The sequence below is a fragment of the Peromyscus leucopus genome, chromosome 3 (genome assembly GCF_004664715.2).
Source record: "Peromyscus leucopus breed LL Stock chromosome 3, UCI_PerLeu_2.1, whole genome shotgun sequence".
NCBI lineage: Eukaryota > Metazoa > Chordata > Mammalia > Rodentia > Cricetidae > Peromyscus > Peromyscus leucopus.
The window spans coordinates 157,228,619-157,242,537 of NC_051065.1; the positions used below are offsets into that span (position 1 = coordinate 157,228,619).

General features: G+C 46.4%; 1 protein-coding gene across 1 annotated transcript; it reads right to left on the minus strand.

The window, feature by feature from the left end:
* Window positions 1-1,372: 1,372 nt before the first annotated feature.
* Vhl (von Hippel-Lindau tumor suppressor) lies at window positions 1,373-8,694 on the minus strand. The gene is made up of 3 exons (XM_028863943.2): window positions 8,309-8,694; window positions 4,766-4,888; window positions 1,373-2,183 (listed from the first exon to the last, which is right to left on the minus strand). The coding sequence occupies exons 1-3, from the start codon at window positions 8,544-8,546 to the stop codon at window positions 1,987-1,989; spliced, it is 558 nt and encodes a 185-aa protein (XP_028719776.1). The 5' UTR covers window positions 8,547-8,694; the 3' UTR covers window positions 1,373-1,986.
* Window positions 8,695-13,919: the final 5,225 nt, after the last annotated feature.

The window sequence follows — 13,919 nt, forward strand, 5'->3', positions numbered from 1 at the left end:
AACCTTGAGTCACTTGCTGATCTTAGAGCATCAAGGAGACCAGGATGCTGGCAAACACTCCACAGCCATCCTCAAAGGAAGAGCATAGCACACTGGTGTTTACATAGTGCTTGTAGGAACATGGGGAAAAGTTAAATTAGGACATTAAATGAAGGCCAGGCATGCTAGTGCACGCCTTTAATCCCAGCACTCGGGTGGCAGAGGCAGGCAGTCTCTGAATTCGAGGCTAGCCTGGTAAATCAAGTTCCAGGACAGCCAGGACTACACAGAGAAACCCTGTCTCAAAAAAAAGAAAAAAGAAAAAAAGAAAAAAACCAAAAAACAAACAAACAAAAAGGAGAGAAAAAAATGAAGTCAAATGAAAATCAGGATACAAAACAGTACATACCCTATGACCTCAGCTACGACAAACAGCTTCAACCAATCAAAATATGCCCTCCTAAGAGAGCACCGTTATAGTGCTTACACGAAGCTGAGTACACATGGCCTTTCTTCTTCCCTTCAGTTGGACTGTCTTTTCTGGTGTGTGCAGCCATACCCAGCTTTCTCTAATTTTTCTCTACTAAAGGAATGAAAAAGGAACAAAAATTATATCTTATAGAAATGTCCGACAGAAGTAATATGAATATTTGAATATGTAAGAAATGATGTGACCATCCATAAAACCACTGTGTACTTTGTGAGCCATTGTTGGGAGGGTGTGGCTGGGTGGAGCTTCAAAACCAGCCCCCTCCTCCCCACCCCTCCCACCCCAAATCAGTGTGACCAGGTCCTGCCAAGAGAAGATGCAGAGCCCTGCTCGATTGCCAGGGACTGACAGAGCAACCTAAACTCCCACTCTAGCAGCGGCTTACTCCAGACAGCTCTTCAAAACCAGAATGAAACACAAGGCTGCTCTTCTCTGTCTGTGCGGACAGCAAGTTACAAAAACACTCTTGACAGTGGCTGCCGACAGCCCAGCTGGTTAAAGCCGAGAGTGCTGCCGGAGTGGATCAGGAGGCAGGCCACAGTATCAGACCCTGTCTCCAAACAAGAGAAGGACAGAGCAGGCCATGGTGCACACATGTGCTCCCAACACTGGGGCGGGGACACAGGAGGATCACAAGTCCAATGCTAGTCACCTACTGAGTGACTGAGGTTGGCCTGGGCTACACGACGACACACTGTCTCAAAAAAATAAAATAAACAACAGCAACAAAAAAGGTAGAAACAGCCAGGTGGCGGCAGTGGAGCACGCCTTTAATCCCAGCACTCGGAAGGCAGAGCCAGGTGGATCTCTGTGAGTTCAAGGCCAGCCTGGTCTACAGAGCGAGATCCAGGACAGGCACCAATACTACACAGAGGAAACCCTGTCTCAAAAAACAAAACAAAACAAACAACAAAAAAAAGGTAGCAACAAAGTGCTGAGACATGGGAAATCAGAAAAAAGTTCTTTCTAAACACAAGATGCTAAGCTGTTCCTTTACTTGTACACTTAAGGCTTTTCTCAGAGAGACAGACCCTCCAAACTCTCCCACCAAGCACCTGACGGTTTGTTCGGCCAACATTCCAGACTGAAGACTCCTGTCACCTTAGGCACTGGGCCTCGAAGAACGTCCATCCCTGCCTTGGGGCCTTCTCAGCCTTCCAAGAGCAGGAGGCAGGTGCCCTCTGTTCACTTGCTGCTGCATTTCCACATTAAAGGGCACACTGCAACCCCAGCTGAAGAACTTACACAAATATCCTTACACAGAACTTCCCGACTTACCAGGAAGCAAAATAAAAAACGCCTTCTGATGAGTGCTTCTAGAAAGGGCAGATTCAGTGGCCTTTTGTGACGCTCATCCTTAAGCACCACAAGGCCCAGTGACATTAGTTAACTTTCTTTTACACAATGGAGTGTATTTTACTCCGAGAATGAAACATTTTTACATGGAAAGAAAGTGACCTGTCCTATGTGTGGATTAAGACTCAGAACCATCAAAGCTGGATTCAGGACCACTAATCTCAATGGACTCCTTCAGGCTCCTCTCCCAGGGGCTGATTTTCAAAGTGCTCTTGCGTCAGCCGCTGTATGTCCTTCTGCACATTTGGGTGGTCTTCCAAGTCTTCATAGAGCGACCTGACGATGTCCAGCCTCCTGTAGTTCTCGGGCTTGACCAGGCTTCGCACGACCTGAAGGCACCGCTCTTTCAGGGTATACACTGCAAGGCAGGAAACCAAGTCCTTTGAGGCAGACTCAGACACGTGGTGAGCCAGACACCACCAACCACCAATGACATGGACTTGTGACTCTCACTTCAGGGAAAAATACAAAGAGGAGCACGTGCGACAGTGTCACTGCAGCAGGTCTCACAGCGCTGGGCCTGACCTTTTTTCAACTAACCAAATCTGAAGTGACCTTGGTAACTCAGGGCCTAAACCTTAAGCAGGTCTAGCAATGTCTGTATGTCCATTCTTAGGAGCTCTGGGCTACCCTGCTGGAGAGACCACACCGAGAGGGACAAGGCCTTAAGATGTCATTCAAGAGACCCAGCTTTAGGCAACTACCAACAGGAGACAGCTGCATCAGGTCCTAACAGTAAGCAAAACCGCCGCCCAGCCAAGCTCAGCCAGACTGGAGGATTTAACAGATATAATAACGGTCTTGTTAGTTTGGGAGTGAGTGTCGAATGGCAACAGATAACCAACAGTGTATGCCTGGATACTGGGCAACCACTGCTATTTGAACTCACTGGGCAGAGTGGTTCGTACATGTAACCACAGCACTCAGGGGGTTGGGGCAAAATCTCTCTAAATTCAAGGCTAACCTTCTAAACATAAGTTCCAGGCAAGCCAGGGCAATAAAGACCTTGTCTCAAAAAATAAATGAATGAATGAATGAATGAATGAATAAACAAACAAACAAAAATTAAAATAACATAATAAATCAGGCATGATGGTACAAGTCTATAATCCCAGCACTCAGGAAACAGAGACAGGAAAAATGGTGGAAGTTTGGTCTACACAGAGTTCCAAAACCTTTCTCAATAAACCAAAACAGACCAAGCAGACACCTGCAATGCAAGCACTCAGGAGGCAGACACAGGGGATCTATCTCTGTAGGTGCCAGGACGGCTGTGGCTGCAGTGAGACACTGTCTCAGAGGGAACAGCTCGGTCGGTAAAGCGCTCACTGTGCAAGCTCGAGGGCCTGAGTGGGATTCCTTAAAGCCACGTTAAAAGCCAGCAATGGTGGCACATGCTTACAGTCCCAGTGCTGGGGCAGCGGGAAGGGGGTCCCAGGGACTCACGGGCCAGCCACTCTAGCCTAGTCAGTGAGTCCCAGGCCACTCAAAGTCCCTGTCTCAAAAATTAAGGTGCACAACTAGGTAAATAACATCTGCGGCTGCCCTCTGCCCTCTACTCCCATAATGTATGATAGACCTGCACAAGCAAGTACATTCACAATGGACCAAGAGATCTAGCCTGGCCGGAAGAGTGCGCAAACCTCTAAGTTTGATCCCCAGCACGACATAAAACCAGGCATGGGGCATATGCCTATAATTCCAGCAGGAAGATTAGGGGTTCAAGGTCATCCTTAGCTACATATTGAGTTTGAGGTCAGCCTGGGAAACATGAGATCCCCCTCCCCTCTCAAAAAAAAAAAAAAAAAAAAAAAGACCAAAATAATAAAAGTAATAAAGTCACCAGTCATTGCCATATAAGGCAAAATTGAACTCCTCAAGTCTCTTTTCTGATTACACTGTTGTTTACTTTTGTTGGGTTTTTGCCCTGAGTAAGGATCTCACCATGTAGCCCTGGCTGTCCTGGAACTCTCTAATGTAGACCAGGTTGGCCTGGAACTAAGATCTACCTGCCTCTGCCTCTCAAGTGCTGCGATTAAGGGCATGGCCACCATGACCAGCCCCAGCGTTCTTTCTTTTCCACTTAGAGAGAGGTCTCAGAAAGTTGCTCAGACTGGCCTTAAATTTGCTCTGTAGGCTAGTCTTGAACTTGTGATCCTCTTGCCCCCGCCTCCTGAGTAACTGGGATTACAGGGCTCTATCTTACTCTCCCTTTGTTCTGGGTTCCAGGGCACAAGCCTGTTACTAGACCAAGGAACCAATGGTTATCACAACCATACAAAGAGATACCTTGGCTCAGCCAACTTCATAGGAGCCCGGGGTGCTCTGAGACCCACTGTCTTTGTTCAACACAGGACAGAGAAATAAAATACTTCCATTTCATTTATGGTAGAGGACAAGACTAAAAGGCTAGATACCAGTTGGGCGTGGTGGCATATGCCTTTAATTCCAACAGTAGGGAGGCAAAGGCAGGCTAATCCCTGTGAGTTCGAAGCTAACCTGATCTATAAAGCAAGTTCCAGGTTGGGGATTTAGCTCAGTGGTAGAGTGCTTGCCTAGTAAGCGCAAGGCCCTGGGTTCAATCCTCAGCTCCAAAACAAAACAAAACAAAACAAAGCAAGTTCCAGGACAGCCAGGGCTGTTACACAGAGAAACTTTGTCTTGAAAAACCAACACCCCTCCTCAAAAAAAAAAGATACCCTGCCTACCTCCAGCACCCTCCAGTGATCTATCTTCTACTAATTACACTGCTCACCAATATCTTTTTTAAAGATTGAGCCCATATGGTGACTCAGGCCTGCAAATTCTAGCACTTAAGAAACTGAGGCAAGAAGATTTCTCTAAATTCAAAGTCAGTATGAGTTACAAAGTTCCAGAGAAACCTGGGTTAGAAAGTTAGATTCTATTTCAAAAGAAAAAAAAGTAAGATTGAATATCAACCTGGCAGTGTGATGTTGGCAAAAATAGGCTGTCCATCCACATTGAGGGACGGCACAAACAATTCCGTTTGGTTAACCAGAAGTCCATCATGGGTCCCCGCATCCCTGAAGAGCCAAAGATGACCTGTCAACACAAGCAGAGGATGTTAAGAAGCCACACTGGTCTGAGTAAGGCACCTGTTTATTACCCCAAGCCACAGCAAACACTTGCCTGCCGCTCTGCTTAATGTCCTAACCAAGCCCTTCTAGAAGAGGAGCATGCAACAGCACTCCTCACCATGATTCCTACTCATGAGAAAGCAGGGCTGAAGGGAGATGGCATGCTGGAAGCGAAAGAAAGCAGAAAGAGCATGCCTGGGCTCTGCAACCATGGCAGGAAAGGACGACATTTAGGTCAGGGAAGCACCACTCCAGGCCAGGAGGTGTAAAAGCAGAATGTTGATATTAGGAGGCCATAGAAGGGTGGGGGTGGCGCACGCCTTTAATCCCAGCACTCGGGAGGCAGAGGAAGGCGGATCTTTGTGAGTTCGAAGCCAGCCTGGGCTACCAAGTGAGTTCCAGGAAAGGCGCAAAGCTACACAGAGAAACCCTGTCTCGAAAAACCAAAAAAAAAAGAAAAAAGAAAAAAGAAAAAAGAACAGGCAAACTGATGTACAGTGTGAAAAGTGGACAAGAGCTTGACTCTGGGAGGGAAGGGGTTCAGTGAGAAGGGGCAGGAAGTATCCTCATGTGACAGAAAAGTTCTCAGTTCACCTAGCTGTAACTGCCAAAACCTCTCAAAGCCCATGAGCTCTGCACCCTCAAGTGTAGATTACACCTTCATTTTTAGAAAGAGGAAACAGCGTCAGCAAAGGAAAGGAGGCAAAGCTCCCTCAGAATACAGCAATCTTTCACGGGACACAAACCTCCTTGAAGACTTAGTGTTTTGTTTTTCCGGGCACTGAACCCCAGGCCTCCCACCTGACAAGAACGGCCCTAGTACTAACTAGAAACCCAGCTCAAAACTGATAAAAACTTTCTTGAGACAGGGTCTCACTATGTAGCTCAGGCTGGTCCCAAACCTACTGCCTCAGCCTCACTAACACTGGCATTATCGGCATGCATCATCAGGCCTGCCTTAATTCTTTTTATATAAAATGAGGCACAGGATTGGAAATACTGCACAATGATAGAGTTCTTGCCTAGCATGAGTGCGTCCTAAGTTCAATTTCTAGCAGTCACCAAACCAACATTTAAAAAAAAAAAGGAAAAATCAGGCAAAGATAAATCTTGGAAAATACAGAATTAACCCAAGTTTTTATGTAAAATAGGAGACTATAGACACTTTGATTTCCTGTTGTGTTCTTCCTCATCAAACATCGGAAGTTTGGTGTAAAAGACAGACCGCTACATGCTGAGGCCTGTTTCAAACCAATGAATACATGAAAGCAGGGGCTGGACAAGTGATGCTCAGCGGTTAAGAGCACTTCTTCTTGCAAAGGACCCAGATTTGGTTCCCAGCACCCGCAGAGTGTCTACCCTTTGTACCTACAGTTTCTGGGGATCAGAGCCCCTCGTCTGGCCTCTGTAGGCACATCATACATACACATGGTACAGACACACCCTCAAGGGAAACACCCATACACTTGGGGGGGGGAGACAGACCAGACAGAGCCTGACAGAATGCTTGCCTAGCATGTGAAAAGCCCTGGGTTCCATCATTAGCACTGAAAAAAAAAAAAGTGCTACATCTCCAAACATCTAAGAAATTTCTTTTCTCCTCTATATATCAAAAAAATAATTGGTGAAGCATTAGTTTATTTCATCTTATTGTTTTTGTTGAATCAGGGTATCATGTTGCCCAGACTGGCTTCAACTCCTGATCATCCTGCCTCCACCTTGTTCTCCCAGTTACAAGTTTGTAGTACCACGCCTATCTGCATGAGCTCATTAAATGTACCACCATCAGGAGAGAAGTTCTCTCAAGAGCCTCCCTGGATAGTTATGAAAAGTAGATGGTTCTGTTCACATGTATAATCCCAGGACTCAGGAGGCTGAGGCAAGAGGAATGCCCCAGTTTTTAGTTTGTGTCTCAGTCAATGTCCTACCGCTGTGAGGAAATACCAAGACGACAGTGACACTTGTAAAAGGAAACCTTTAATTGGGACCGGCTTACAGTTTCAGAGGTTTAGTCCATTGTCAACATGTCAGGAAGAGTGCCGGCATCCAGGCAGGCATGGTGCTGGAGAAGGAGCTGCTAAGAGTTCTACATCCAGATCCACGGGCAGCGGGCTGAGAGACAGATTCTGGGCCTGGCTTTGGCTTTGGCAACCTCAAAGCCCATCCCCAGTAACACACTTCCCCCAACAAGGCCACACCTACTAATCCTTTCAAATAGAGCCTCTCCCCAAGCATTCAAACACATGAGCCTACAGGGGGCTATTTCTATTCAAACCACTACCGTCTGCTTGGTCAGAACGATGCTTTCTTTTTTTGAGTGAGTGCAGGCACTCACGACTTTGGATCCCTGGAGCTAGAGTTACAAGGAACTCCTGAGTTGCCTGACAGAGATGCTGGGAACCAAGCTCAGCAAGAGCAGTATGAGCTGGGCTTGGTAACAAAGGTCTTGACTTGAATCCCAGAACTCAGAAGGCAGAGGAAGTCGGATCTCTCTAAGTGAGAGGCCAGCCTCATCTACAAATTCCACACCATACTAGGCCATGGTTTTCTTTTTGTTTGTTTGTTTCAGATGTAATCTTGCTGCGTAGGCCTCAAACTCACTGAAATCCTCCTGTCTCAGCCTCCTGAGTCCTGGGCTACCACACCCAGATTTCGGTATGTTTTTCACTATATAGTTATGGCAATGTCAAACAGCCCTATTTCTCTAGGGCTAATATAACCTTTTAAACTTTTTCTCCCCCTTTTCAGCAAGCCAGCAAAAGGGCATGGGGAAGTTGCCTCAGCCGCATGCCTGAGTCTTGGGATTTTACACACGAGAGCAGCTTGGCTTTCTCTTCATAACCATCTAGGCAGGGCCTTGATATTACTTTTCTCCACGGATGGTGGTATGGTCAATACAGCTCACACTGTCAGGCTTCTTACCAACCTGAAATCCCAGCATTCAGTGGCACAGGCAGCAGGATCAGGAATTCAACCCAATATTCCCTGTTTGCTAGTCTTGGGCCAAGACTCCAGCCCGCATAGGCATCTCCCAGCTACAACTGTCCGCTCCCTGGGCTGACTTTTATTCTACTCCCTTCCTTCTGGGAGGCGTGCTCCTTACCTGGATGCACCCGCACTCTGCCCATGCTTTCACAACCCTCTGAACCCGGTTCCTAGCGCAGCAATTATGACAGCGGCTGGCTCTTGTCTGTTCATGCCTTTGTCTGTGCCCCTCCAGGTTGTCACCACGAAGTCAAGGCTTCGGATGCAGAACCGGCCGGGGACCTGGGGCCACGGGGCATTTCTCGGGGTAGACGTCGTGGGTAGGAACAAAGTGCTCGGGGTTGGAAAGAACGCGCCGGGCCTGTTACGGCACCTGCGGCCTAGCGCGCGCGGTTCGTACCTCGGTAGCTGTGGATGCGGCGGCCGGTGCCCGGCGGCAGCGTCGGGTAGGGCTGAGGCTCGCCGTCGAAGTTGAGCCACAAGGGCAGCACGACGCGTGGGCTGCGGTTGCAGAAGATGACCTGAGAGGGCTCGCGCGAGTTCACCGAGCGCAGCACCGGCCGCGGCCGCTCAGCCTCCATCTCCTCAGGGCCCGGCTCCCCGGCCGCCTCCTCTTCACTGGCTGCCTTCCGGGGCATTATTGGAACTGATCGCCTCCGGATTGGCAAGCTGGACGTGGGCGGCGCGTGCGTGTGGGTTTACGCGCTCCGGGGCAGGCCTGTGGGCTCCGGACGCGCTCCGTCGGGCTTGAAACGCGGAAATGGCGGCCTGGAGTTCTGGGGCTGGGGGGCGGGGCCGCAAGGGCGGGCGGGGGCGGGGCCAGGAGGAGGGGCGGGGCCACGGAGGAGGCCGGAGTTGTAGGAATAAATTCTGCTTCCCAGAGTTGGTTTTCTGGGGGTTTGTTCCTTCGGTTTGCTTCTTTTTTTTTTAAAGGTAGGGTCTTAACTCTGTAGCCCTGGAACTCACTATGTAGACCCAGCTGGCCTCACTCAAAAATCTTACCTGCCTCTGACTCGAAGTTAGAGTGATCCTCCTGCCTCTGCCTCCAGAGTGGTGGGATTACAGGCTTGAGCCACCACGCCTGACCTCCGCATAGTTTTTTGAGTTTACTTAAATTTCAGATCTCCACGGGCTTGCCATATTTCCCTCTCTACTATTATTTAAAGTTTTTTTCTCACTGGAGAATTTGTCTGTTTTGACAAATTTACTACAAAATGACTACAAAATTTAAATTGTCAGGCAGAGTACAAAAAATGCAAAACTTCCCCTTGTTTCCCATCAATTTAGAATTCTCAGAATATAATATTACCAGTTTTTGTTTCCTTTAAAAAGTTCTTATGCACGTGAATAGAATTTTAAAATATTTATCTTTTTCTTTTTAGACAGAGACTAATTGCATAGCTCCCATTGGCTTGGAGCTCAACATGTAACCTATGCTAGCCTCAAATTAGTGGCAATCCTCCTACCTCTGCCTCCTAAGTGATGGCATTATAGGTATGTGCAACCATGCCTGGTTCTAAGAATTAGCATAAAACTACCATCAATGAATGTTCATTACCATTTTCCATAGACATTTATGGTGGAAGTAAATATCAAGAACAACAGCAGGTATTGTATTTTATCCACTGTCTATATTAGAGGCTGACTGATCCAAAGGCATCCAAAATTCAATGTTTCTCCTGAATTACCTGAGTGCTGTTGACAAATGGCAAGTGTCACAGTTGGAATCCCACCTGGCTCTTTTCTCAGGTATAGCGTCAGATTCTTTGATGAGGTTTTTTTTTTTTTAATATAGTGTGTGCACATGCACAGGCAAGCATGAGCACATGTGTATACATGGAGTTGTCCAGGTGCCAGTGAACAACAGAAGAGGAAGTCTGTTGTGGGTGTTGGGTATAGAACCTGGGTCCTCTGTAAGAGCAACCAGTGCTCTTAACCACCAAGTCAGATCTCTAGCCTCCAAATTCTGTCTGTCTGTCTGTCTGTCTGTCTCTCTCTCTCTCTCTCTCTCTCTCTCTCTCTCTCTCTCTCTCTCTCAGTTTTTTGAGGCAAGTTTTTCTGTGTAACAGCTGATTGCCCTGGAACTTGCTTTGTAGATCAAGCTGGCCTTGAGCTGGGAGTAAAGACGTGAAGTAGGTTCTTTCTTTTCAGTATTGAGAAATAACCCAGAGCTTTATGTATGACAGGCAAGCAACCTATCTCTGAGCTACAATGCCTAGACCAACGTTGGCATTTTGTTTAAGTATTAACATAAGAGCGGATTAAGTGTTCATGGCCCAGCACACACCTACTGAAAAACACCATGTTGTTATTATAAAGCCAATCTCTGCCTTCAGAATGCTGAAAGGCTACTGTGGAAGCACATAAGACAACATGGAGCAGTGCGATGTTGGTCATAACAAAGAATATGAAAGGTGACTAGATGAGCCATAAAAATCAAGCAGGGTCTCTGGAGTTCAGTTAGGCTGCTGTGTTAAAATAATTTTGACTAGGTAATCACCATGAGCAGTAGAAATTTATTGCTCACACTTCTGGGGGCTTGGGTGTTGAAAATGCATTATTATGGGCTGGAGAAACGACTAGTGGTTAGGAGTGTGTCAGACTGTCCTGAGGAACTAGTTCAGGTCTCAGCACCACATCAGGTGGCTCAGAGTTGCTCACAACTCCAGGTCTAGAGGATCCAATGCCCTCCTCCAGCCTCCACACACATGTGCACGGCCCCCTTGCCCAGGCACAAACAAACATACATGATTTAAAAATAAAAATAGGGCTGGAGAGTTGGCTCCTCAGTTTAAGGGCACTGGCTGCTCTTGCAGAAGACTCTGGTTTGATTCCCAGCACCCACGAGGCATCACACAACCAAAACACACAAAAACAAATGTCAAAATAAAAGGTGGAGAGCAATTAAGGAAGACATCTGATATCAACATCTGGCTCGTGTATATATGTACCCCCATAACATGAACAACCCCCACATATACACCCTAATAAAGCAATGAAGAGATCCCCTGAAGACTGAAACTGCTGTTTTAATTTAAATTTTGCTAGAACCACAGAGGCTTAGTAGATAAAAGCACTTGCCTCATCACAAACACCTGAGCACCAGGGTTCAGCCCCTGAAACCACTTGGTGTAATGAGAGAATTGATTCTTGAAGACTGTCTTCTGACCTCTTATATACACACTGTGGCATGCACCTTCTCTCTCTGCCTGTCTCTCTGTCTCTCTCTGTCTCTGTCTCTCTCTCTCTCTCACACACACACACACACACTTTGTAGAGGGCACTCGGTCGGTCCTCATGCTCACAGATAAACATTGGAGAAACAGGAATGTTAATCATGCATGGGTGTCTCCTAAATAAATACTTGTTTTCCATTCAGAAAGCTGGGAGTGGATGTTGTTAATGACCTAGTGACCTTCTCTATCTGTAGAGCAGTGGTTCTCAACCTAGAAGTCAAAGGACTCTTTCACAGGGTTTGCCTAAGCCCATCAGAAAATACAGATATTTACAATTCCTAACAATAGCAAATTACATTTATGAAGTAGCAACGAAAATAATGTTATGGTTGGGGGTCACCACAACATGAGGAATTGTATTAAAGGGTCACAGCATTAGGAAGGTTGAGAACACTGCTGTAGAGCTGGACCTCACCCAAATCCCCCAGAACATTTAACCCAGATTCTCCCTCCCTAGGCCTTTATCTTTAGATTGTTTCTCAGTCAATAGAACCCATCTTTAGGGGAGATGTCACATGTACTTTATAGCCTGATGATCTCTATGCTGTCTTGTTCAGAGACCACACCAGATCCCAGATCCTTAAGCTAGAGAACCCATCTTCATGGTAAAGGTCACATGTACTTAGTTGAGTTTCCATATAATTATGCCTTCTTGTGCACTGGGGATTGTTATATCAGGAAGCTTTTCCCCCCAAAATTATACTGTTTAAATATGCTTACAATTAGCAGGGTGGTGGTTGTATACACCTTTAATTCCAGCACTTGGGGGTTAGAGGCAGGTGGATCTCTGTGAGTTTGAAGCCTGGTCTACAGAGCAATTTACAGGACAGCCAGGGCTACGTACGCTGCTGTGGGATGTCTTTCTGTGCGCTGTGAATATGTGTTGCTCTCACTGGTTGATAAATAAAGCCATTTGGCTTATGGCAAGTCAGGTTATAGCTAGGCAGGAAATTGAAGAGAGAGACAGGAAGAAGAAAGGCAGAGGAGAGATGCCAGCCAGCCAGCTGCCCAAGGAGCATGATGCCAGCAGACTGGTAAAGCAACAAAACACATGGCAAAACATAGATTAAAAGAAATGAGTTAATTTAAGATATAAGAGCTAGCTAGCGAGAAGCCTGAACCATTAGGCCATAAAATTGATAATTAATATTAAGCCTCTGAATGATTATTTTATCGGTGCTGGACAGGACAGAAGAAATCCTCTGACTACACTACGCAGAAACCCTGTTTCCAAAAACAAAGTCTAAAAAGATAAATAAAACATTGAGTATTCACATATGATCTCATCAAGAGCTTTTTCTTGTCCTCATAGACCATTATTTTGCCTTCTTAATATCTTGTGGTACAGTCCCTGCACACAGTAGAAACCACTGGCTATTAAGTCAACTGCAGAACACCAGGCAACTAACACAGCTTTCATTTATTTATTTATTTATTTATTTATTCATTTATTTTGGCCGCCGCCACCGCCGCCGCCGGCCCTCCTCCGCCCCCTCGGCTCCTAACACAGCTTTAGAAGTGTTCCTTTATCCAGGGGGGAATGTAGAATATTACTTGTGTTTATGTTGCATTTGTTTAATTCTGTGAGGCTATGTTATTGTGCCTGTCTTAAACACCTGATAGTCTAATTAAAAAACAAAAACTGGCCAATAGCAAGGCAGGAGAAAGGATAGGTGGGGCTGGCAAGCAGAGTAGATATAAAAGAAAAGAGATGGGAGAAATCTAGGAGCCAGAGGAGGAAGACTACTCCACAGGCTAGCCTCCCAGCTACATAGCAAGCCACAAAGTAAGAGAGTAAGATTTATAGAAGTAAAAGAACAGGAAAAGCCCCGAGGAAAAGGTAGACAGGATAATTTAAGATAAGGAAAGCTGGCAAGAAACTAAGCCAAGCTAAGGCCAGGCATTCATAATTAAGAATAAGCCTCCGTGTGTAATTTATTTGGGAGCTGGGTGGTGGGCCCCCCAAAAGAGCAAACAACAAATAGTGGAATGCAGATAATGGACTTGAGAGTCTGTTAAAGGCACTCAACAATGACAAGCTCATACTGAATACTAGAAAGAATACCCATGAGGACATCACATGGTTCCATTATAATAAGATGATATTTTTAAAAGAAAACACTGGTTCAGGATGCCTTAGGCAAAATGCCTGAGATCAGATGGGACCCAGGTTTAAACATTTCATATACCTTATCCACAACCTTAAATTATTTACAGTTATTTGTGTATGTGCATGTGTACAGGCCAGAGTGGACCTTGGTTATCTTCCTCTCATTCTTTACCTTGTTCTTTTCTTTTTTTTTTTTTTTTTTGAGACAGGGTTTCTCTGTGTTGCTTTGCGCCTTTCCTGGAACTCCCTCTGTAGACCAGGCTGGCCTCGAACTCACAGAGATCCACCTGGCTCTGCCTCCTGAGTGCTGGGATTAAGGTGTGCACCACCACCGCCCGGCTCTTCTTTACCTTGTTCTTTGTGATGGTCTGTCACTGAACTGGAGCTGTGATTCAGGTAGGCTGACAGGCAGGCAAGCCCCAGGGATCTCCTGCGTGTGCCTCCTCTGCTCCTTGCCTGGGTTTTAGGTGGATGCTGGGGATCCAACTCGGGTCTCCTTGTTTGCACAGCATGTACTTTACCAACAGAGCATCTTCCCAGGTCCTTTATACAGACTTTTAGGCTGCCTGTTTTGACTGCAACTTACCATGTCCCTTCCCTTTGAGCAATGGACTCCAAAGATCTCAAGCTTCTCCAAGAAGTCTCGTGCTGGGAAAGGGAAAAGA